Source organism: Planococcus citri, chromosome 2, assembly GCF_950023065.1.
Source record: "Planococcus citri chromosome 2, ihPlaCitr1.1, whole genome shotgun sequence".
Taxonomy (NCBI): Eukaryota; Metazoa; Arthropoda; class Insecta; order Hemiptera; family Pseudococcidae; genus Planococcus; species Planococcus citri.
This window is the reverse complement of record NC_088678.1, coordinates 19,102,840-19,129,551: the sequence shown is the minus strand read 5'-3', so window position 1 is coordinate 19,129,551 and position 26,712 is coordinate 19,102,840. Positions and strand designations below refer to the sequence as shown.

At 37.3% G+C, this 26,712-nt stretch overlaps 1 protein-coding gene across 2 annotated transcripts; it reads left to right on the top strand.

Annotated features, from left to right (window-relative positions):
• The first annotated feature begins 19 nt into the window (after positions 1-19).
• Col4a1 (Collagen type IV alpha 1) lies at positions 20-26,308 on the top strand. Of its 2 annotated transcripts, XM_065348872.1 has the most exons (31): positions 20-188; positions 288-321; positions 15,279-15,440; positions 15,536-15,670; positions 15,737-15,844; positions 15,925-16,146; positions 16,217-16,414; positions 16,481-16,597; positions 16,692-16,856; positions 16,923-17,130; positions 17,208-17,302; positions 17,377-17,563; positions 17,646-17,842; positions 17,915-18,121; positions 18,186-18,354; positions 18,431-18,558; positions 18,666-18,828; positions 18,918-19,193; positions 19,308-19,433; positions 19,514-19,737; positions 19,823-20,089; positions 20,541-20,712; positions 20,784-21,029; positions 21,099-21,221; positions 23,604-23,846; positions 23,921-24,136; positions 24,221-24,390; positions 24,508-24,709; positions 24,795-24,966; positions 25,043-25,157; positions 25,234-26,308. In XM_065348872.1, exons 1-31 carry the CDS (start codon positions 160-162, stop codon positions 25,486-25,488), a joined length of 5,331 nt encoding a protein of 1,776 aa, XP_065204944.1. In that variant the 5' UTR covers positions 20-159; the 3' UTR covers positions 25,489-26,308. The 2 variants fall into 2 exon arrangements, with proteins under 2 accessions (XP_065204944.1, XP_065204946.1); XM_065348874.1 differs by lacking the exons at positions 18,918-19,193; positions 19,308-19,433; positions 19,514-19,737 and having other exon boundaries at positions 19,860-20,089.
• Positions 26,309-26,712: the final 404 nt, after the last annotated feature.

Below are 26,712 nucleotides of genomic sequence, written 5' to 3'. Positions count from 1 at the left end.
TCAGTGTACAGAAGCACCCTGTTGTAGCTCATCGGCTTTTTCATCTTATTTTTCTAAAACCGTGATTAGATCGTTTCGCCGCTGTCGAGAATAATTCGCGTAATTATGTGATTGTTATTATTACTCGTATTGTTATTCATAGATATTAGGATAGGAAAGATGCGGCTTGGCCGCATTCTCGGTTTTTTGTAAGTAGCACTTTTTTTTTACAAAGCATTTTTAGGGGTGTTTTTTTCCTAAATTTTTTTTTTCGTGTTTTTATATCATTTTTCATTATCGAATTTCAGATTCGTTGCTCTATTGTGTGTGTTATCGGAAGCGGTGAGTGAACTTTTAGTATTACCTATTTAAATTATTATTTGTATAAGTACAGGGTTCCAAAAGGCATTTTTTCGAGCCTATTTGCCTCGGAATTATTTCTATTTGAGGGTTTTATAATCTAATTCGAGAGCAACCGGTTTCTTATAGCGGGTTAAATTTCAATTAGGTGTATTTTTTTATAACCCAGTTGAGTGATTTTTAGTGTAATGTACGATAAAAGTTGAAAAGATTGATCTCGACCTCGTATGCTTAAATTAACAACTTACCTATTTAGTTAGATAGTTGGGTAATTTAAAAAAATGAATTTCAACCATCCATTCACTATAAAGAATAGTTTCAAAGACCTATTTGATAATATTGTACCGTCGTCTTTTTGCCACAAAAATATCTTTTTATCATTCCGTCGTTATTTTTATTCATTGTAATAATTTTTTATGTAATTCTCGTCGGTGTAATAATTCGTCTAATATTTGTATTTCTTTTGTATTAGATTAGCCTTATCTTTCATCCAATTAGTGTAATTTAATTGTTTCAAAGTTAAGGTACATATACGATTGATTTTGTGCGATGAGATGAAATGAGAGTTCGTGGTTAGGGGGAGGGGGAGAGGGAGGAGGATGAGGTGAAGGTGAGGAAAGTGGTCAAAGGGAGGGAGAAAGATCAAAGCGTTCGCAAGCCCACCTAAAAAGCTCATCTGTTGCGCGCTATATCTGTTCAATTTCCATGAATGAAATTATCTATCGTTTGCTGAAACATGAATGAAGAATTTTATCAATTTAGGATATCCTCAAGTTGCATCGAAACATTGTTTTGTAGGTGGTGGTGGTGGTGGTGGTGGGGGGAGGAGATTCCATCTCCCCTATCCTTGCTCTTTTCCCTTTCCGTTAAATTTCCGCGTTCCTAGACCTTGCGTTTTTATCTGTGTGACATGTTTTCAGAGAGGATATCCTGTTGAGGTTTAGAGGAACTTTGAAAATATATTTTCGCGGAGAGTGAAGTGAGGGGGGGATTGCATGGGAATAGAAGTGTAACGTGACGTAGTGATTGAGAATAGTTTTGATAAGGTGTTGTAATTTTTTTTGGGCATGAGGTGGATTTTTTTCACATTTGGAAGGTTTTGAGGGAAATTTTAAACGTGGTTGAAAATGCAATGAGTTTTTAGTTGAAGGTGTACTCAAGTGTTTTAAGTGTTCTATTGATGATTTGAGAAAAACTTGGAGGGATTTTAGGATTGTTTTTGATATCGACTTATTATAAGTATTTGATATGGGTGAATGCAAATTTTCGATTATTTTCTATTTATAGGTTTAATGGGATGCAATTTGCGAGCTTTCTAAAATTTTTCAGATTGAGATGCTGTAATTTTATGATCCTTTCTTGTTAATGCAAATTATAATGAACTTCTTTGGGTTTTGAAAAAAAAAATGTGAGGCATTCGTCATTCAACATTACTGATCTCACAAAGAACATTTCGAGGAGCCCACCTGCAATTTGGATTGGTCGCCATTTTTGAAAAGAGCATGATCTGAAACCCCCATAACCAAAATTTCAGCTGCCCAAATTGATTTTTCAATTTTTGCCAAATTTTTGAAAATTCAACATTGACGATTTTTGGCAAATTATGCTCCTCAAAAAAAAAAATCATACCTACTTGCTCAATGAATAAAAATTATTAAGTTAGTTCTAAAAATAACATCAAGTCTCTCGTACCGAATTTCACCATTTCTGACCATTCATGGAGTCTCCAGTGAGATTTTCTATTTCTCCATGATCTTGAAATTTCCCTAGACAGCATTTAAATCAATTCAGGCAGCTAAAAATCAAGTTGTGGCTCACCCTGAACTTTGTTTAAAGGATTCATCCACATTTGAATCAATTCCTAAGCGCTTTAAATAGGTCGAAAATGAACCACAAATCGATTTGCGACTGCCAGGATTGATTTCTACACCTTCTGGAGAAGTTCGAAATTCTGGAGAAAATGAAAATCGCGCTATCAAAGGTTCCAAAATGGCTCGAAATCGAAAAAATTCGGATTCGGGGGGGGCTATGTTTTGGACAATATACAGTCATTCGTGTTAATCTTTAAAATTTCTCTACAAAAAGAAGAGTTTTGATTTTTTAAATTTTTTCCACATAAACTTTCTGGTGAAAAAATTGCACTTGAAACGTCCACCTGGAAATGGGCTCGATGAGGTTGAATCTTTTGAACAGGTCGAGGATAAGCCACATTTCAATTTTTAGCAGCCCAAAATGATTTTCACACCTTCTGGAAGTTCTGGAAAAATTTTATCAACCCTGGAGTAATCGAGGAGGCTCCAGATTGGCTGGAATTTGCAAAATTTGGATTTAAGAGACAAAGCCATTCGTGTAAATTTCAAAAATTTCCTCACAAACAGAAAAGTTTGGATTTTTTGGATTTTTTTCTCTGAAAATGGGCTCAAATGTGGATAAATCCTATGAAAAGGTCGAGGATATGCCACAACTAGAATTTCAGCTGTACAAATTGATTCCCACCTCTCCTGGATAAATTTTAAAACTCTGGAGAAATCGAAAATCACGTGGAGGCTCCACATCTGGCTCGAAATAATTGCAAACTTCGGATTTGGGTGGCACAGCCATTCGTAAGAATTTCAAAAATTTCCCCACAAGCAGATATGCTTTGATTTTTTGGATTTTTTCTTCATAAATACCCGTCGTCGTCGTGGTTCCTTGTCCTTTACAGGACATTGGAAATCGCATTTTTGTGGTACCCTAACAGGGCGAGGCGAATGCCTATTGCCACTGCGATTATTCTGGGGAATCGACGTTACCCAGGTCAAAAAAATTCACGTGAGGTCTCCGTCTGGAAATTGGCTCAAATGTGGATAAATCCTTTGAAAAGTTCGAGGATAAGCCACAACTCGAATTTTAGCTGTCTAGATTGATTTTTACGCCTCCTGGAGAAATTATAATATTCTGGAGAAATCGAAAATCGCGCTGGAGGCTCCAGACTTGCTCGAAATCGCAAAATTCGGATTCAGAAGACACATCCAATCGTATTAATTTCAAAATTTTCCCCACAAACAAATATGTTTTGATTTTTTGAATATTTTTCCTCATAAATACCCAGGTCAAAAAAATTCACTTGAGGTATCCCCCTGGAAATGGGCTCAAATGTGGATAAATCTTTTGATCAGGTCGAGGATAAGCCACAACTCGAATTTCAGCTGTCCAAACTGATTTCCACGCCTCCTGGAGAAAATATAAAATTCTGGAGAAATCGAAAATTACGCTGGAGGCTCCAGCCTGGCTCAAAATTGCGAAATTTAGATTCGGAGGAAAGAGCCATTCATGTGGATTTCAAAAATTTCCCCACAGACAGAAAAGTTTTGAATTTTTTGATTTTTTTCTTGGTAAATAATATCCAGGTCAAAAAAATTCACTGGAGGTATCCGCTTGGAAATGGGCTTAGATATGAATACATCCTTTGAACCGGTCGACATCTGAATTTTTAGCTACCTAAACTGATTTCCACACTTCCTGGAGAAATTTTAAAGTTCTGGAGAAATCGAAAATCGCACTGATGGAGGCTCCAGATTGTCTCGAAATTGCAAAATTCGGATTTTGGAGACACAGCCATATGTGCGAATTCCGAAATTTTCCCTTCAGACCGAAATATTTTGAATTTTTTGATTTTTTTTCTTGATAAATATCCAGGTCACAAAAATTCACTAGAGGTATCCGCCTAGAAATAGGCTTAAACGTGGATACATCCTTCGAACAGGTCGAGGATAAGCCACATTTCAATTTTTAGCTGCCTAAACTGATTTCCACACCTCCTGGAGAAATTTTAAAATTCTGGAGAAATCGAAAATCGCGCTGGAGACTCTAGACTGGCTCGAAATTGCAAAATTCTGATTTTGGAGACACAGCCATATGTGTGAATTTCAAAAATTTCTCTTCTGACCGGAATGTTTTGAATTTTTGATTTTTTTTCTTGATAAATATCCAGGCCAAAAAAATTCAATTGAGGTATCCGCCTGGAAATCAGCTTAAACGCAGATAAATCCTTTGAACAGGTCGAGGAAAAGCTACAACTCGGATCTTAGCTGTCTAAATTGATTTCTTTGCCTCCTGGAGAAATTTTAAAATTCTGGAGAAATCAAAAATCTCACTTGAGGCTTCTGAAAAGCTAAAAAATTGTTAAAATTCTGTTCGAGTGAGTTAATACTTGAAGTACAAATTTCTATAATTTTTACTAAATCTGTACAATTTTTTAAATGCATAATCTGCCAAAAATGGTGAATTTTGAAAAATTCGCCAAAAAATCGAAAAATTAATTTAGGCACTTGAAATTTTGGTTAGGAGAATTTTAAACCATGCTCTTTCCGCCAGAAGTGGAAACCTCGAGAGATACCTCCGTGAGAATCAAAATTTGAGTGTAATTTTCAAATTGAGTGATATTGAGAGCTGTTGTGAGGTTCCTCTAATTTATTGAATGCATGTTATACCTACCTTCAATACATTGTTAGGAACATGAGATTAGAAAAATATTGAATTTCCAGATCAATCTCAACATTTAAAAAATTCTTTAAAAATTTTTTTCTTCACTAAGACTCGATCCGAATCCAACACGTGTTTTTTCATCGTTCGCGCAACTCCTCATCTTCAAAATGAACGAACCAAGTACCCAGTTAATGATCTAAATCGCGAACCATTCTCATCGAATACCTCGTATTTCTCAAATCCGAACGATATCTTTTATGCGAGAATCTCTCTCTATCAATATAATCCTAGCGGATCGAATTTCTCGACCGAAGACCCATTCAGTAATATTTTCATACATTTACAAATTTATTTACGACGAGATCCTCACCCTCGCCAGTCGCCACACCGACACATACAAACGAACCTAGCGAAAAAGAAGGGAGAGTAAACATAACTAAAAGGACCGACCTATATAAAAAAAAAAGTAGTAAAACGGATTCCTGCACTTGGTGTACCTCTACCTATACGAGTATATTGAAAATATGCAGTTTAATTTTCGTCCTTGAACGGGTGGCGGACGTTTACAATGGGTCAATCCACCCCACATATTCGGAGTGCATAATACATTTATAAAGTGACCACAGATGCAACTGGTTTGTCTGTAGTACGGTAAAACTGAACTATACTACTGTCGCGGATAAGATGCTCGTTTATGTGTAACAGTGACAGTCGAATGTTTCCAGCCAAATGAAAGATGTTTTCGTGTTATTCGTGATTTATTATTTTTTTTTTTTTGCCTATTCGGCGTTATTTTTATGGTCGGCGTGTCTGTCTATACCTTTATAAGGGTAACCGTATAGTTCATAGGTGTAAAAATATAAGTGTAGTTTTTCCGTCTGTGCGATGGAATTTCTTTGAAAAGCAAATCACCCGAGTGAGCTGTAATTCGAGATTACCTACCATTGTGTAGTGCATGTTCGACTATTAAACGAGGGAAATTAACGTTATGTGCGGTGATCGTTTTGCGCACATGTCATTTTATAGGTCAGGAAATCTATCATTGTTTGAAGGTATATGTACTTATAGGTAGGTGCTTATAAGGAAACAGCCAGAATAGGTAGTCAACTGGTCGAGTTGAAAGTGCTCTGAAGTGATCTTTTTCAAGATGGTGGGTGGTAAGATTTTTTTTAGCTTTTGTACATCGAATGTGTCACGTAATTTTTTCAATTTTTTGGAAATGGAAGGTGCAGAGGAGGGGGCGTTCTGGATGTCGAATCCAAAAAATGAATTTATATTCGCATTTAGCGCTCCCAAAAAAAACCTGATGAATCAAACGTCACGCAATTTTTTTCTATTTTCAGGTAAGGGGGAAGGGTGGGGGGCTTCCATTATTTTCACATTGTCTCGAGGTACTCATCTTCAGCAGCTCATTCCTCCAAAACTATGATACTTTGATCAAAACTAATTTCACAGTTCGAAAGGGCATTGCATTTAAAACTTTTTAAGCATTTTGAAATTTTCAAAAGTTGAAAGTTGAACTTTCAAATCGAAAGTTCAAATTTCAAAATGGCGCTGTAAGTGGGAGCTACCATTTAAAATTTTGAAAAAATTTCCATGAATGTACCTTTTGATGTTTTTTTGAAATATTTAAGTTTTGAGATGGGATCTCTCAATGGAGGGGGAGCACCTCCACCTCTAATTTTGGGCGAAACTTTCGAAAGAAAATCTGGGGCATGTGATATATCGAATTCTACGTTTTTGGTGACGCTGAACACGAATATGACGTTATATTTATAATAGGACCCCATCCACGGCCCCCAGCAACTCCCCAAAGGGGGTAAAAGTTCAAAAAAGCGTTTTGTTCGTGTGACACATGGAATAGTATGTTTTTGGTTACGCTGAACACGAATATGACGTCAGATTTGTGATTGGACCCCATCCACGGCCCCCAGCACTTCCCCAAAGGGAGTGACCCCCGCCCAAAAAATGGTTACATTCGTGTGACACATGAAATAGTATGTTTGCGATATCGCTGAACACGAATAATGCCTTAGTTATTTCACCCATGGCCCCCAGAACCTCGCCCAAAATGTAAAAGTACAAAAAAATTGTTGGGGGCAGTGGATGGGGTCCAATCACAAATCTGACGTCATATTCGAGTTCAGCGTCACCAAAAACATACTATTCCATGTGTCACACGAACAAAACGCTTTTTTGAACTTTTACCCCCTTTGGGGAGGTGCTGGGGGCCGTGGATGTGGTTTTATCATGAATCTAACGTCATATTCCTGTTCAGCGTCACCAAAAACATAGAATTCGATATATCGCATACCCCAGATTTTCTTTCAAAAGTTTCGCCCAAAATTGGGGGTGGAGGTGCTCCCTCTCCATTGAGAGATCCCATCTCAAAACTTAAATATTTCAAAAACGCATCAAAAGGTACATCTATGGAAATTTTTTCAAAATTTTAAACGGTAGCTCCCACTTACATCGCTATTTTGAAATTTGAACGTCCAATTTGAAAGTTCAACTTTCAACTTTTGAAAATTTCAAAATGCTTAAAAAGTTCTAAATGCAATGCCCTTTTGAACTGTAAAATCAGTTATGATCAAAGTATCAAAGTTTTGGAGTAATGGGCTGCTGAAGTTGAGTACTTCGAGACAATGTGAAAATAATGGAAGCCCCCCCACCCACCCCCTGAGGGGGCTGGGACAATACTTTGTGCGGGGTTCTTACTTACTGGGTGGGTATATATTGTAAAAAAAATTGAGCGAAATCGAAAGACATGACTCAAAAACGTTGGTTGAGTTGACATGGAATGACCCAAACCATAAATCACACGAATTTCCAAATTCCCCCCTTTGAAATTTGTGGGTCAATTGGGGAGCTCGAGGGACCTCTTATCAGAAAAAGGAATTGAAATTCGAAATCAGCCTATCTGAAAATCCAGCACACCACAAGTTACACCAACCTTGCAATTTTTTTCCTTCAAATTTTGGAGATTTTTTGAGGACTATGGGCTGGGGGGAGGGAGCTTGTATCCAAAACATGACTCAATACTCAGAATTGATGCTGTCAAGAACATAACAAAATATGTCACGTGGTTTTTCAATTTTGATCAAAAATTGGACTAAAATTTAGGTGGGTGACTTATACAGCTACTCCCCCCCCCTCCTCACCTCCCACTTCCATCCAGGCATGGGAAAATCGAAATTCGAAATTATTTCTTTTAAAATACTTTATCTTGTGTGCAATTATTTCCATAAAAATTGAAGCTCAAAATCACATTGCTCGAGCAAAATGAGATCAAACTTTTAAAAAATATGTACTTTAATACCCTAAAAAAAAAGAATAAATTTTTTTGCATTTTTTCCTTTTACATTGGATTTTTATCTGGAAACTTTTTTGTGAGAACAAATTTTCTGAAATTTGAATCAATCAAGTTGACCATTTTTGAAATTTCAACGTACTTTTTTGATTTTTTTGAATCATTTCTTTTTAAAATTTCAACTTTTCACTTCATTTTTTGACATTTTGGTAATTTTATTGATTTTTTAATCAACTTGTTTGAGTTTGTTGTCAATTTCCTTGGAATTCTAATCAATTTTTTGAAAATGTTGTTCGAGTATTTTTTGACATCATAGATAAGTAGGTAAGTAATTAAATTTTTGAAATTTCAATTTCATTTTTTAAAACTTTTATAAATTTTTAACTACATTTTTTGACATTATTTTTAATTAATTTTTTCGTACCTAAATTCAAACTTTTTTTTCAAATTTTTAATCAACCCAATGTTTTTGAAATTCTGATGAATTTTTTAAGATTAAATTTCTCGATATCACTTACCTAAGTACAAGTTTTCAAATTCAAGTCAACTTTTGAAATATTGACAAAATTTTTCAAAATTTCAATAGGTACCTACAATTTTTAAAAAATTACAATTCTTTGTTTGCAATTCCTACTTGAACTCGAGCTGACAGGAAGCTATGAAGTTAAATGACAAAGATTTTACCTTCAATGAGCCTCTAAAGGATTTGTGTTCACTCAGTGGTCATTTTCCAACTGACAGAAAGAGGACATTTTTTATTGGATTTTACCCAATTTGTGAAGAAAATCAATTCATAAAATTAATCAAAAGATAGGAAAGGGATACACTTTTCGAATCGGTGGGAAATTTTCAATAATGTGATACATGAGCAGGTTTCAATAATCGTGTTTTAGTCAGCGAAAATCCAAAAGTAAAGAAGTCGATCATTCTTTTTTTTTTTTTTTTTGAATAAAGTTTTCAAAAAATATACTTTTTTTGAATCCCCTCTCTTCTTTAAAAACAGAGGAAAAGATTGCATTGCAGATGTCCTTTTTTTTAAACAGAAAGCAAAGGACTCTCTGATGATAATGCTGATGAGTGATGACGATGATGGAAATTGCATATCTAAAAAAAATACTTTCTCATTTGTACGAATTCGAGTTGCGAAAAAAGTTTCAGAATGAAGGGTTTTCTTTTAGATTTTGTTACTTGATCCATTTTTGTAAGGACCAGATGGAAACTGCAACAATTCAATATTCGACGTACGAGTATTTAATCGAAAATATTTTAATCTGGCTTTCTTTTTCAAACAAGTTCACCTAAAATGTCGTATTTCTTAAAAAAAAAAAAAAAAAAAAGTGTAACACAGGAAGGCAAATTCACTCGCTAAATTCAAATTTTTCGCGTTTTTCTCACAATATGCGTTGAACCGGAAATTTTCTCGATTAGATAACTACGAATTATAATCTTTCGGTTTTCAATTCTTCAATTTTTGCGGATGCTTTTACAAGGTCAGAGTAGATTGATGAAACTTTCTGTTTCACATTCTTCAAAATTTTCTTCTCTATTTTTTTTTCACATTTCGATGTCCAAGTTCAACAATCTCGTATTTTCTGAACCAAATATACAAATACCTAAGACGCCTCGCAGGTAATCCATCGTGGCTTGTCAGGTTTTTTCATTTTTTTTTTCTTTTTTTTCAAGTATTCGTGATTTTAACATTTTAATTACAGGTTTTCTCTTTAGTCGAGTTTCATATTTCACAAAAACAAAACAGAAAAAAAAACACTGCGTTAGTACCTATTTTGAAACTGAAAACCACCTTTGCTCCTCTATAGAGACTGATCTAGTCTGTAATATACATTGTTGGTGTGATTAAAACTAGTTTTAAGAATTCTTACTCAAAAAAAGTGGCCTCGCAGCGGCGGCGGCGACGACCGAATAAAGTCTTCCTCAAAGGTAATACACGCTACAGCTGAAACTGAAACGCATATATCATCACGAAAATCCTTTAAATAAGCGGGTTTACATACTCGGAAATTAATCGCACCCTGTCGGTATCATTTTAACATACCCGATATTTATTGTGATACGAGAATGGAACCGGTCATAGCGTGCGAAGTACTTAAACCTTTTAACTATTAGTGAACTGCACCCACAACCTGTACTCCTGTGTAGGTCTAGGTACCTGTGCCCTGTGCCTTTCCAATAATAACAACAACAACTAAAGAAAATACATAGATAACATCTTTACTTATGTGTTATTACCTGCACAGAGGCGTTCATCTGTGGTATAACAGTAAACCAGTTATAAATCTTTGGAATACCGCGAGTCGTTTGAATTTCACGCCGATTAAGTAGGTATCTATCTTTTGGTCGAGGATCAGTCAACCTTTGACATTTTAAACCTAATAAATACTAACTAACCTTTAATTAGGGTTTATTGTTCTGTCAACGCTGGTCGAATGGAATACTACTATGAGTGTTTTTCGACATTATTTTTGGATGATTTAAAAAAAAAAAGATTTTATTGGTTTTAGATAAGGTAAAGTTTATTTAGAAAACCTGTGGCGCTGAAAGGTCGATTTAATTTTATTGCATTGGTGGTCGTTAAGATAAAGGTGATTTTATCAGGACGAGGTGTTCTAAAATGATGTCATTATGTTGTTGTATGCTCTGGTGGAAGTGGAGAATAAGGAATTTGAAGCATCACCCTCTCACGTAGGGTGTCATTTTTCAAAAAAATAACACTGTTAGCGGGTGGTATGAAGTTATTAATGTGTTTTTAATCAAATTCTGCGAATCTTTATTCAATCGAAGACCTTTGGTAGAACAGGTATGAAAGGAGAATAAAGGACTGATTATTCATTGTGATCACTCTTTGCATAGCTATAAATGTTGTAAGGAGAGGATTGGTAAGATGGGAATGAAAGCGAAAGTTGAGATTTATAAATGGATTAACCTGACGAGATAAAATAACCTTCTCAAGTTCTAACCGGTTGCGATCGAACTAAAATTTGGCTCACTGAAAAAAAATATCATCCACAGTTCAGAATCAAATTTTGAGCATTCGAAGTGAATTTCCAAATTTTTGATGAATTTTTGAAAATGACGAAAATGTTTATTACTGCTGATTTTAATAATAACCTTGAAATAATCGATTCATGTTTTTTCAAAGTCGACTACCACGAATTAACTGTGGCCCATTTTTTAACTGATTGCAAAAATTGACTTCTCTCCAGCGCATTAGAAGTGCTCCAGAACACAATTGAACAGGACAGACAAATTGCAAGTTTCCTAAAATAACCCCCTTTTGAAATTGATTGGGACTTCTTTCAAACTGATCTGAAGTCTCCAGCAAAAAATGACTTTTCTGCAATTTTTTGTTATTTTTATGACTTTTTTAAACTATTTCCCTGCTGATTTTTGCAAAAAGAATTTGAAAATTTGAAGCAAAATTCGTGTTAGTTAACGTTAAATTGCAAAACTTTATAATTCGAAAGGACCATCAAAAAAGATGATATCAGATTTGAAAAGCACGTCGCCATGATTTGCCATGTCTGATGTGTCTATGAACAAAGATTGATCGAGAAATCCAAAAATTATACCTGAGCAGCTCATATGGTTCTGAAGTGTTGGTGACACGATCTCTCAATGAGTCGAATTTCTGCTCGATTGAGGTTAATCAATTGTAAAAGTTTTTTTTTGGTTTTTTCAAAACCATTAGAATATCGAAGAATAAAATGTTTGGCAAGTGGATACCAAATTTTACAGGGATTGAAGTGCTCCTCACTTCAAAAGTGCTCATTTCTGACCCCCCCCCCCCAAATCAGATCAGTTTTAATTTTTTTTTTACTCATAACTCTCCAAATTATTTCTTTGAATTTGTAAACCAAAAAATTTGTTGATTGGCCGAATTTTCTGCGAGAAATATTAGGGAGTAGAACTCTAATCTTACACCTCCCTCCCCCCCCCAACAACTACCCATTTGACGTCAAAAATTAATCGTCCAAGTTTTTTTTTATGATTTTCTGATTTCAATGCCAAGTCGATCGATACATGATAAAATGTCTGAAAATGAGGGAAATACTTATTTTCGAAAGTTTAGGGGCATTTGACCCCTCCCCTCCTTCTTTCAATCCGTTTCAAGATTGTCTTACATTCTATAATATGATTGAAGTATTTATTGACTTGAATTTTTTGATGAGAACATTTTTAGTTCTTGATTTAATGGGAGAGGGCACATGATTGTTACTTATATGCCCAAAAAATGTCTAAAATCACAAAAATTTGCCAAGTCAATTTTTGTTTCATTTCAAAATTGAAATTTACCCTCTGATCAACAATCAGGAAACTTATATTCAAATTATTGGGCGAATTCAACCCCACCTCCTCCCTATTTATCCCATCGAGAAGAATTTTCCAAAAAATTATTAAATTTTTTCCGATTTTTAAATTAGCACTGATGACAAAAAATGGGCACCATCGATTTCTTTCGATATTTTGGCCTAATTAATGCGAAATGTTTGAGAGAAAAAAGTTTTAAAACACGAATTTATCCAAAAATCAACGATTTGCAAATTCTCAACTGCTCAGTAGAACTCCAAAAGTGATCCTGGATTTTGATAGCAATTTACCATAGATCGATAGACGCAGAATTTTTAATACTTTCATTTAGGACTGGATCATTTTTCCAAAATCGCTGGAGCGAAAAAACTCACAATTTTTTCGAAAATGCCCTCTCTTTGAAGGCCCAGATCTTCCCTTCAGGAGCAGTGGAGCACTTCCAGACCTGACATTTTTTTTTGAGTAACTTTCAACTCGAAAATCGAAATGATAGTCTCTGCCGAATTTGGTGAAAAATCCACCCACTTTCTTTCAGGCAATCCACCTAATTTAGGTAGGAATTTGTACTTCAATATTTTATCATAAATACTGAGCTCAAAAATTAGATTCATCATGGGGACTCGGGGAATAATCTTGGTATCAGGAAAAAAAGGAGGGAAGGGGGGGATCTGTCTGGAAAATTTTTTTTAAATTACGAAAGTTCGCCAAATCAATTTATATGGCTTGTAAATTTGACAGGTATTTTGATCGACAACCAGGACATAAATTTTAAAAATTTGAGGTGGTACATTCGACTTACCCCCTCCTCCTTTTTGCAGTAAGTCCCAATACCCAAAATACATCAAGTATGATTGAAGGATTTAACTACTCCCATTTTCTGGTCAAAAAATGTTCGCTCAGTTTTCAAGTACATTCAACTCCCCCTCCTCCTCCCCACCCCCACCCTCACAAAAGGTTTATCTCAAGACCCTTGTATTTCCAAACATGAATAAAACGACTTCAGTTTTTTAGCTGAAAAATTCCAATAATTTATCATTTAAAACAATTTTCGGAACGTACCCCCCCCCCCACCATTTCTAACATTTTCCAAAACGAGAGAAACGATAAATTCACAATTCTTGTTTTCTAATTTCCAAAGGGTCCATTCAATAAAATATTATCTGATGGTGAATTACGTTAGAATTACTTCCTGGCTCAAACCAAAGTTCATTCTCAGGGAGGGGGGGGGAGTAACATGAGAATGAGAACGCCAACTTTCATTTTTTCTCGTCTCAATATTTCCAATTGAAAAATTTTTGAACTCCTCAATTTTTTAATCAAGAATTTTTCAGTTGAATTTAAAGCACGTTGACCCCCTCCCCTCCAAATTTAGAATTGGTTATTTCTAGTATATATCTACTATATCTCCAAAATTAAGTAAATCCAGCGAAAACCTAAATTGCAAAAATTGAATAATGGACGAATGTAATTCTCCTACACTTCCTGAAGAGGTTGCGAAATGAATCAACATTACGCAAATTTTTCCTGAAACTAGGCAAACTATCTCGCACATAATGAATCCAGTTGCATTATTTCCAACCTTCAGGCGCTCTGCTGGTGTTACAATCGTCAATCTTTTTTAAACCCTAAGCATATTATTTGTATGTAAGTTTCCAAACCATCGCAAGTGCAACGCTGCATCTCGAGAGGGTTACTTAAATAAATCTAGCTAGTGAAAAAAATCTGTTGGGATGCAACGGCTGGTTTCCAGACCACCTCTAGAGTAACGCCCACAGAACAAAGTGTAACATGAACATGACATTGTTGAAGATTTAAATACTTCAATATCTCGTCTAAATTCGTATACCTATTACTGCCTGGAAGCGACGTCACGTATGTTTTGAATAAATTTCACGTGTACGGAGAGCCGCCTAGTCATGCACCTGCTGTCGTAGAGGGCTCTTAAAAAAAAATAAAACATTGCTGGACGAGGAAGTTTGCGGTTACGTACATTAAAAAGTGAGATGATAGATGTAGGCCTATGTGCAGTACGATTTAGCCAACGGTATTACTTAGTAAATTGGATTTAAATCGATGATAAATCCATTTTTAAGATGAAACGATAAACTATTAGTAATGTGAAGAATATCAAACATGGATTAGGTAGTTGGCATGTCGTATGATCATCTGTAAGGTGGCATTGTCCTCTTACAGTGACCTTGAATGTACAAAAATCATCATTCTATAGATTTGAATGCAACGAGGCTCGATACACGTTGAAAAGGTGGAAGAGAACAATGTCGTAATGAATTTATAAAAGCCTTTGGTTATATTTCAATAGGTGTCACGTGCTGGCTACCTCTACCTGTCTCATGATACGAATATTTGCAATAGGATGATAAATACAGTACCGATGCATATTTTTTTCAAAATGAAATTTAGCCGTTGAAATTAGTCTTTATAGAAGATATCACTAAACCAACCTACCTATACCTAAGGCTAATAATTAATCGTTATGCCAAATTGCTAATTAAATAATTTTTTTCTTGGAAAAGGTGCAATTGAAAGGGCACGTTTACAATGTATTTTATCACCTAAGTCATAAAGTTGAAGCTGGCAAGACTTGTACGTCAGTTCAATAGCAAATTAGTGATTAGTTGTTCAACAGTTATCTTTTAACGGTTATAATAAAAACGAAATTAACGATTTCCTCGAATAAGTTTTACACAAGTACTATATACGTATGCAATTGTACATATAATTTTATATCTACCTAAATTTGAACGTAAACCATTTTTTCTATTCCTGAAAATGACGAATAATGCAATAATTTGTGCCTGGATTTTATTTTTAACAGCAATGGCAGACTTTTGGAAGTGATGGGAGAAGACAGAGTAACGCTTATGAAAATCTAGTCGACACTGATGGCCGAAATTTCGTCAATTATGAAGAAAATCCAAAATCTTCGCCTAACAAAACTCCATGCGTAGGAAAATGTTGGGCAGAAAAAGGAGCACGGGTATGTTTTATAGTAGTGGTCACTATGTCAACATTATTTGAAAAAAAAAAATTCAAAAAATTATGTAAATATCTGAAATATTTCATGTATTTTAGGGACCGCAAGGTTTGACTGGCTTACCGGGTCCAGCCGGACCTCCAGGATTTCCAGGAGGAGAGGGCTTACCAGGTTCGAAAGGAGAAAAGGGAAACCAAGGACAGATAGGATTTGTGGGTCCAAAAGGTGACATGGTAAGATAAATTTGATTACTTCAATTGACCCAAATATCACATGTTTTGATTGAATTTCGTATCAAGGGAAAAATGGGATCACCTGGATTTACTGGAGCAAATGGAATTCCTGGTTTACCCGGATCGCCCGGAGATGACGGCTTGCCTGGTGCCAACGGATGTAACGGCACAGATGTAAGAATTTCTCATAATATTTCTGTATTTTCAAGAATTTATCCATATGGATGGAAAATTATTGACGAAATTATTTCCAGGGTGATAAAGGAGATAGGGGGTTGCAAGGTCCACAAGGACCCCGCGGTTTTTCTGGAATTCCGGGTGATAGAGGTGAAAAAGGTGAACCCGCTTATGTCAGCCCATATAGTAAAGGCCAGAAAGGAGAACCTGGTAGAGAAGGACTCCCAGGAACATCAGGATCTCCAGGTCCTCCAGGACCTACAGGACAATTTGGTTTTAAAGGCGATACTGGCCCTCCAGTAAGTGTTGTAAAGTAAGTTTTAAATAACAAATTCAATTGTGAAAATCCTCAAAATCGATTTTTTCTAGGGGCGTCCAGGATTACCTGGTCAGAAAGGATCTACTGGAGAGATGGGTATAGGATACGAAGGCGATAGGGGTGAAAAAGGTGAAAAGGGTGAAAAAGGTCCGCCAGGAACAGTAATTTATGAACGTCCTCCGTTGGGGCCTAATAACATCACCCAAGTTATACCTGTTAAAGGAGATCAGGGACCAAAAGGAGAACCTGTAAGTTGACATTTCTCAAACTCCGAGTGATATAATCCAATAATTACAACGCTATGTTTTTACCAGGGGGATGCAGGGGAAAGAGGAATGAAAGGAGAATGGGGGCCCCCTGGACCTCAAGGTGAAGCAGGTGAAGTTGGACCGAAAGGAGAAAAGGGATTGCTAGGACCATCTGGAGAACGGGTATGTCAATTACACTATTGTACATGTAGATTGTAGGTACATTATTACTCTGTCTTACTCATGGTTTACTTCTTCTAAATTGAAATATCATTAGGGACGAGATGGTTTAGCAGGACCACCTGGACCTTTTGGACAGAAAGGAGATCGCGGAAATGATGGACTTAACGGTTTTCCCGGTAATCCAGGACCCCAAGGAGATCGTGGATTAGATGGACCTCCTGGACGAGTAGGCTTGCAAGGTCCTACTGGACCTCCTGGTGTAAGAATTTTCACCCCTTCTTATTATGATTTTAAAAATGCAGAAATTTAATAAAATCTTTGACAGGGCGGTGAAGGAGCGCCAGGACCTCCGGGGCCACCTGGACCCAGAGGATACACCGGCGAACTTGGACCCAAAGGACGAGATGGATATCCTGGACAACCGGGACAGCCAGGGCCACAAGGACGCCCCGGTGGTCCTGGAACACCTGGTGTCCCAGGAACCGAAGGACCTGCTGGAGATAAGGGAGAAAAAGGAGATGCTGGTATTCCAGGTAAAAGACAATGGCATTTCAGATTGATATCTTTGGTTAAAAGAAAACCCCCCCAAAATGATTTCTTTTGTTATCAGGATTACCTGGAGATACTGGAGCAGTAGGTTTTCCCGGAGGAAGAGGACCTCAAGGACCTGCTGGAATTCCGGGTGAAAAAGGATACAGCATTCCTGTAATTTCTTCAATCATTACTCGATTTTTTTTACAGAACACCTAACACCTACCTCATCAATGGTTTTTTTTTAGGGAGAACGTGGAAATGATGGCATACCTGGTAGAGATGGTGTGAAAGGAGATAAGGGGAATATCGGTTATAAAGGTGAACCAGGTGCCCCTGGCGATGCGATCAATGGTACTCCTGGGTCCCCAGGTCTAATGGGACCTCCTGGTGAAAAGGGACTGGATGGAAGACCAGGATTCCCCGGCATAAATGGTACATTGATAATTCATCAAAGAGCATAATGGGGTTAATGGGTACTATGTTTTTATTCATACGCTCATTATTTGTGATTCAGGGCCCAAGGGAGATAAAGGAGATAAAGGAGGCACATGTATCGGATCTGTGATTGGAGATAAAGGTCAGAAGGGAGAACCGGGATTTGCTGGAAACCCAGGCCCACAAGGGTTACAAGGTCCATCGGGTATAAAAGGTGAAATGGGATTACGAGGATCGGATGGAAACACTGGTCCAGCAGGTCCACCCGGAGAACCAGTAAAAACTATTCTACGCATAACATATTCGAGAAATATTGCTGCCAAGACTTACTTGATGATTTCATTGTAGGGATCTCCTGGAATCATTGGGCGGCCTGGTCCTGAAGGACCCCGAGGATTTGATGCTAGGGTGGGAGAAAATTTAGTAAGGGGTGAGCCGGGAGTCAAAGGTGAACCTGGGCCCAAAGGTAAAGATGGCATCCCTGGAACACCTGGGCCAAGAGGAGTGGAAGGAAGGAGAGGAGCGCTTGGAATTTCTGGACCTCCGGGAGAAAAGGTTAGTTGCATCATCAACCCCATACTAATGAGAATTTAATCTTATTAATTATTTGCCATAACAGGGTGACAGAGGAAACCCAGGTCTAGATGGTATTCCAGGTGCCCCTGGAATTCCAGGAATGAAAGGAGATAAAGGTTACAGTCTTAAAGGTGATAAAGGTTCAGAAGGTGTGAGAGGTTCTCCAGGAGAAAAAGGTGAACCTGGACTCATTGGTGCGGTAGGAGAACCAGGTATGATGGTCACAAATATTTTATGAAAGTTTGAAAATTGAGAATCAGCTCACAGATTGAATGTATTCATTTTTAGGTCAATGTCAGGTACCAGATATTCGCAAAGGTATCAAAGGAGATCAAGGACCACAGGGAGACAAAGGAGAACCTGGCCCTAAAGGCAGAGAAGGTTTTCCAGGAGATCAAGGACTGCAAGGATTTAAGGTACTTATTTACTCCAGACACTTCAGTTAAGAACGACGATGCATAGCATCTCCAGTGTATTCAAACCATAGTCATCTTATGCTAATTTCATAACTTCCTTCATCTAGGGTGAACCTGGTCCAGTCGGTATTCGAGGATTACCAGGTCAAATAGGTCCTCGTGGTTTACCTGGTGTCAGAGGAGAAAAAGGAGAACCAGGGCCATTGGGTTTCCCTGGAGAACAAGGACCCGTAGGACCTCGAGGATTCCCTGGAATTCCAGCTGAGAAAGGTAGCTCCACTATTCAGGATAATATGCTTTTGTATTTAATCAGTTGACATCATTCATAAGTAATGAATATAAATTTTCTCTTTCCCCAGGTCAAAAAGGAGAAATTGGAGTTTCAGTAGCAGGTCCACCAGGACCATCTGGCCAGCCAGGATTTAAAGGAGAAAGAGGACTGCCTGGACCCGCTGGAAAACCAGGATCACCTGGAATACCCGGCACTCCTGGTGTTAATGGAGATAAGGGAGATGTGGGTAGTCAAGGTTTATATGGTTTACCTGGAATTGATGGACAAAAGGGCGAACCTGGACCAATAGGACCACCAGGTCCCAAAGGTTTTGATGGATACCCTGGCGTAGCTGGCAGCAAAGGTGTGTTTTCAAGTCAGCCTCATTAGTGTAATTGCTCATGGAAAAAAATGAATCATAAATTAGATTTTTGATTCAACTTACCTAAGCATTGATTATTCATATCATAATTCACAGGTGATCGAGGAGTACCTGGTGAACGAGGTGAACAAGGGTTGCAAGGACCGCTTGGCCAAAAAGGAGATCAGGGCATACGTGGTTCAGAAGGTGCCAAAGGTTTCTCTGGACAGAAAGGATTCCCTGGTATAAAAATCAGTCATCAAAAACCTCTCCATTGAGTTTTTTTTTTTTGAATATAAAAATTACACATTGGATCTTCACAGGTGCACCTGGATTACCTGGAATGGATGGAACACCTGGACCAAAGGGTGATAAAGGAGACAAAGGAATGCCTGGATTAATTGGTTTACAAGGAAGTGATGGATTGCCAGGACCGCGAGGCCCTCAAGGTTTCTTAGGCGATAAAGGATTCCCTGGTCCATCAGGTCCACCTGGGCCTCCTGGTCCAATAGGACCAAAAGGAGATTATGGTCCTCCCGGTTTCACGGTAGATATTTTGAACTCTTTACAATCTTATTCTATCTGTTTTTGGTTACTATATTTTGAGATTGTGTATTATTGGTTTTTTATAGGGTCCAAAAGGAGAACCTGGCCTAGTTTCTGAGAAAGGTCAAAAAGGAGAAGCTGGTGTGCCAGGTTTGAGAGGCCCGCCAGGTAATACTGGCAGAGACGGAGTTCCTGGCGCAAAAGGAGAGGCAGGTTATCCAGGATATGGTCGCGTTGGGTTCCCAGGAGAGAAAGGAGACGCAGGTGTTCCAGGCAGAAATGGCTTACCTGGACTGCAAGGGGAAAAGGGAAATCGCGGAGTCGATGGTTTCCCTGGAGAAAAAGGAGATCAGGTGATTCAACATTTCACTTTTAAATTATGCATTATGGTGGGTAATTTTATATCAAATTTAACAAAAATTGGATGATAGGACCGCCTTTTTAATCTTTGAATTCTTCATAATTTTCGAAAAAAATTGGATTGACAGTAAAAATGAAACCATCTCAAATCAGCATTTAAAAATAATGAAAACTGCTCATCATTTTGGGCATATCAAGGGTATACTTAGTTGAAGTTATCATCCTTGAGAATTTCATCCAAATTGGTGCATTTGAGCTCAACTTATGAACGTTTAGAATCCAAGTGCGTCATCTTAGGTCTCTTCCCTACTATCAAAAAGCTAATCGCCTTCACTGACGAAACCAGTGCCACCACTTCAGAAATACACATACTTACTAAATATGCATAATCAATTATTCAATTTTATGGAATATTGTGATAACTTCATGTTTTAAAATATGTAGGGTCCGCGCGGTCCATCAGGAATACCCGGAACCCCAGGAATTGATGCATTAGCCTGCACCGACGGACTACTCGGAGCTCCTGGGCCAGCTGGTTATTCTGGTCCGAAAGGCGATCGTGGATTCCCAGGAGTGCCAGGATTGAATGGCACTAAAGGAGAACGTGGTTACCCTGGTAAGTATTGATTTTTTCTGACGGATTTTCGAAGTCTTGTGGCAGTTTATTTCACCATGGATATTTTGTAGGTCCACCTGGTATACAAGGATTCCCTGGCCAGACGGGCGAAAAAGGAGACCGAGGTCCAGCCGCACCCATAGTAAACATCAAAGGAGATAAGGGTGAACCTGGAAGACCAGGTGATCAATGTGAACCAGGTGAAGTAGGTCCAAGAGGTTCAATTGGACCAATCGGTGCACCAGGAGAAAAGGGAGATACTGGTCCAGTTGGTCCTATAGGATATACTGGAATTGCTGGAATTCCTGGAAGGAAAGGTGGATAGAAGCACTAACCACGATATATTATTATTTTTCTAAGCGAGATACTAACGTTGAATTTTCTAGGTGACACCGGACCTGCGGGACCACAGGGACCGCAAGGATTCACTACAAAGGGAGAAAAAGGTTTACCTGGATTGTCTGGCAAAACTGGTCGTCAAGGAGAGCCAGGATTACGAGGAGAAAAAGGTAAACTTTTACTACTATTTCAGCACTTTCATCCAAGCCAAATAGAGCGAAAATTGAATAATGGATCAGAAATATTTTCATTTATTCAGAATGCGTTCAGAGGCTATTAAATGACAATGCTTGATGCACACCAGATATCGCATCGATTTCTTTCATCAATACAAGAATTTGAAATTTTTCAAAATTACCTATTGGTCTTTCACTGATTTTTTTTGAGATACAAGCATTTCAAATTTTTTTTAATTGGTTGTTGGTAAAAATATCAGATCCGATGTTAACTCAGTCATTCTAGGCATTTGGACCCAAAAAATCCCAACAACGGGGATTTTTTGAAATGTTAAGAATACAATCTCGAATGATATTGCATAAAAATTCTTATCATTGAATGGAGAACATCGCCCAGGTGAGCCGTTGGGGGGGTGGCAGGGTGGGGGACTTTACACGAATCGGTATCTTTTACGAGAATTGACCGGGGTAAACTTTTCTACAAAAAAGGATCTTGGTTGAATTGTTACGAGCATACGTTTGGTAACCGGGTTATTTCGACTCGTTGAGCAAGAATCCACAATCAATTTTTTCAAGCTAGGTAGTACAAATTGTCAAACCTCCGCAACTAAAATTTCATTAAAAAATTCAAAAAAGATGTTGAAAATTTTTGTGAAATGCGCTGCAGAAGTTAAAGATTTCAGAGTTTTTTAGAATTCGAGAGACTATAGATCAGTTCAAAAATGGTGGAAATCAACTTGAGGGATGGGATCCATTTTGAGGAATAGAGAAAGTTTTTAGCATTTTTTTTTGCTAAAATTCACAATTTTGGAACATTTTCAAAATTTGAGTTTTTTCGAATTGTAAAAAAAGAAGAACACTTCTCAATTCGTCATCTCGGATTTGCGTTTCACTGGTCCTAATCTATTCGGAATACCGCGCGAACTTATGATGAGATCAAATTTTCAGTTTCGAAGTCGATTGTTACGTTTTTTTGAAGTTTGAAATTTTCTGGAGAAAAGTGAATGTATGTTGGAGACTCCAAAGTGGATGGGCGAAGTTTTGAAAATCTTGTTGCAAAAATTCCTAATCGTTAATTTTGGAATACATTTTTTTGAGAAATTTGAAATTTCTGGAAAAAAGTCTATTTTTGTTGGAGATTCTAGATCAGTCCAAAAATGGAAAAAATGGAAAAATTGTTTCAATCGATCCGGAGGGGGGGGGCGACTTTAGAAAGTGGTCGACGTTTTGAGAAATTTGTTGCAAAAATTCAGAATTGTCAATTTTGGAATAAAATTTTTGAGAACAATTTTGAAATTTCTGGAGAAAAGTCAATTTTTGTTGGAGATTCTAGCTAGATCAATCCAAAAATGGAAAAATGGTGTCAGTTGATTCTAGGAGGGGGGGACGACTTTGGAGCGTGGGCGAAGTTTTGAGAAATTTGTTGCAAATAATTCGAAATTGTCAATTTTGGAATTACATTTTTTTGAGCAATTTGAAATTTCTGGAGAAAAAGTCAATTTTTGTTGGACATTCAAAGTCAATCCAAAAATGGAAAAATTACGCCAATCGTTTCGGGGGGAGGGGGGTTCGACTTTAGAGGGAAGGCGAAGTTTTGAGCTAATTGTTGCAAATAATTCGAAATTGTCAATTTTGAAATAAAATTTTTGCAACGTTTTCTGGAGCAAGTTGAAATTCCTGGAGAAAAGTAAATTTTTGTTGTGTACTCTATAGATAGATCCAAAATGGAAAATTTGTTTCTTCTCATATTATATTTAATGCTTTTACTGTTAAAAAAAAAACATCTGAAGCCAATCGATTCGGGGGGGGGGGGGTGACTTTAGAAAGTAGGCGACGTTTTCAGCAATTTGTTGCAAAAATTGGAAATTATTTTTTTAAAATGAAATATTTATCAACTTTTCAACTTGTTATCTCGGATTCGCGATTAACCAGCCCTAATCAATTTCGAATTTTTGCTGGAAGCTCCAAATTGACTGAAAAGAGGTGCTATTCGATTCGGGGGGTTGACTTTAGAACACAAACCTAGTTTCAGATTTCCATTTTCATGTTTTAATTTGCTCTTTTTGTAGAAAAGTAATATACCAATAAGCTATGGTACTTGAGCTATTTTCGAAAAATTTAATAAAAATCGAAAAATGAATTTTAGCAGCTGAAAATTTGGTTTTGGAGTTTGGGTGACATGCTCTTTCAGTGCTCCAAATTTCAGCTCGATTTGAGTTGACGAGTTCTTGATTTTATATCCAACTTGAAATACAGAATACCCATAATAAGTACATAAAAACAATGTGATCCAATTTTCGTTCGATTTGACTTGAATGTATCCTGTGCCCTATCAAAGTACACGATTGTTCATTTTCACAAATTTATTTTACGCAGGTGATGTTGGCCAGCCTGGATTACAAGGTCTACCAGGTCAGCAGGGTTCCCCAGGCCCAATTGGACCAAAAGGAGATACAGGTGATGTAGGCCCGGCAGGAGCATTAGGAAGACCAGGAACTGACGGTACTCCAGGAACCCCTGGTACCGATGGACCCTCTGGACCTAAAGGTCAAAAAGGAGAACAAGGTCCGGCTGCACCTTTCGGCGCACCGGGTCAAAAAGGAGACCAAGGTCTACCAGGTGAGAATTTGAGATATCTTTTTCAAGAGTCGAAATTAAATATGCATAACTCAAACTCGAATATTGCTTTTCAGGACCCCAAGGTTACCCAGGTGTATCGGGCGATAAAGGTGATCGTGGATTAACTGGCCAGATTGGAACAACAGGAGGAGATGGTCCGAAAGGTGAACCAGGTTTCCCTGGTGCAAATGGCGTGCCTGGTTTACGAGGTATTACAGGTGAAAAGGGTGATCGAGGTGAGCCTGGATACCCAGCTCCACAAGGACCTAAAGGAGAACTAGGACCGAAAGGTAGAAATCTTTTGAAACATAAAAATTATGTCGTATCTGTCGTATTATTTTCTCTTTTTTTCATTTTTCATTTTTAAATCATAGGTGATATTGGTCCACCTGGAGAGAAGGGTCTCCCAGGACGAGATGGAACTCCAGGTATACCTGGTGAGAGAGGAGATGTTGGTTCGCCTGGAGTGAATGGATTACCTGGAATTCAAGGACCACCAGGACCTAAGGGCGATACAGGAAAACCGGGATTGTCAGGTTTGCAGGTGAGATGAGGTTTATTAGTTATGAATTCATGGAGCTGGTTTTGATGAATTAGAACTCCCCAGGGTGCAATTCTTTTTTTTTACATCGAAGTCTAATGCAAACTGATTTGATTACAGGGACCACCAGGATCACCAGGACCTGTAGGAGACCCTGGTCAACCTTGTCTCCAACCAGATGACTACTTGACCGGTATTTTATTAGTAAGGCACAGTCAGAGCGCTGAAATACCCAGCTGTGAACCAGGTCATACCAAATTATGGGATGGATACAGTCTTTTACACGTTGAAGGAAACGAAAAAGCTCATACTCAAGATCTGGGTAATTTTCATCTTCATTCTACCCTACTATTTCAAAAAATACCTACTTGGGGACAATCATTGCTCACTTTCCTGTTTTCTTATAGGTGTTGCCGGCTCCTGTATACGCAAGTTCAACACAATGCCATTCTTATTCTGTGATTTCAATAATGTTTGCAACTATGCTAGTCGGAACGATAAATCATTCTGGTTGAGCACTAACGAACCCCTACCAATGATGCCAATCGAAGAATATAACATACAGAAGTACATTTCAAGGTACAAGATTTTGATTTTTCAATTTTTTACTCAGTAGTCTGGAACCTATTTAAATTAAATATTTGTATTTTCCCAGATGTGTTGTTTGCGAAGTGCCATCAAATGTCATTGCAGTCCACAGTCAATCATTGAATATACCAGATTGTCCAGCAGGATGGGAAAGCCTCTGGATAGGTTACAGTTTCGCTATGGTAAGAACCCACATTCAACTCATATACTCTGCCCCATCAATACGATTTACTAATTCTTCAATATCAAACCCATCAGCATACTGCTGCCGGAGCTGAAGGAGGAGGTCAGTCATTAGCTAGCCCAGGATCATGTCTAGAAGATTTCAGAGCAACTCCATTCATCGAATGTAACGGTGCTCGGGGCTCTTGCCACTACTACGCCAACGGTTTAAGTTTCTGGTTAGCAACCATCGAAGATGGAGAGCAATTCACACTGCCTCAGAAACAAACTCTAAAGAATAACGACCTTAGGTCACGTATCAGTAGATGCCAAGTTTGCATCAAAAACTAGTCTGTATTTATTATAAGTTCACTTAACTTATTTAAGTAAAATTTATTTCGTGTTATGTTACCGACCAGTCATTTACGAAACCAAAAATGACATAATCTTTATACTCCTAAGTACATTTTTTATATTTTGTAAAATACTTATTTCCAGTACCAGACTCTCAACAGGGTGCTTCGTGTTCATAATTTAAGCGTTAGAAACAATTATCGTTGGATTTATATACAAATTCACTGCCATTAAAAAAAAAAAAATACTCTGCTGCATTTTTACAAAAGGCTCACTGAGGGCGATGGGCAAATGCCTTTTAGCTTCTGTTCAAGTTTTGCGCTGGAAAATACGTATTTTTTATAGTTTTGTAACTAATTAGTTGATTTTTATAATTTTATTCATTTTATTTATGTGAAATTTAATCGCTGATTTTAAGTCAGTCAGTATAAATGCCATAGGCTTTGAAATCAAAAAAAAAACATTATGGATTAGGATTTTTTTTTAAAAAAAGGTGTTTTTTATGCATTGAAAAAAGCCAAATATATTTACGAAGTTATTATTTATTTTTTTTGGATTTTTTGGTTAATTTACAAAACCATTCCATCATTAGCAATTCACTCATGAATCAAATTTTTTTAGTGATATGCCTTTTAGTCTGAAATTTTATTGCATTTATTATATAAATGTTGACGATGTGATTATGTACAGTAATTAATTTTAATTTCATAGGTTATTTAATTAACAAATTGTTATATGATCTGTAAATATTTTGTTTCTATTTGACTTGTATTATTTTCAATTTAATTATGAAATGAGTAAATGTTTGAGTACATTCTCTCGCTGATTTATTTCTTTTAGGTTGGTATGGCGAAATCGTGTGGATAAAAAAAGCTCATCGAGCGATGAATAGAAACCGTGACGAGTATTGATCATTAAGATGGAAAGTGAATTACTGAGTGGTCAACTGGTCATTCATTATGGAAGCACGTGTATTTTGTCTTTTCTATTGAAACAATTCTTGTCTTCTTGGCTATTATTTTGAGAATTTAATTAAGTACGTACTTACGGATTATTGGCGTTTTTCTGCGCTAGAGGTTTAATGAGGCAACAGCCATAACTGTCCCCTATTCCCTTTCAATCTCGCAATGAAACTAAAAATCTGACCTCCAAAACTGATACGAAAATAGGGTAAAAAATTATTCATGGTAATTGGCAAATCTAAAGAAAAAAAGCTCACGC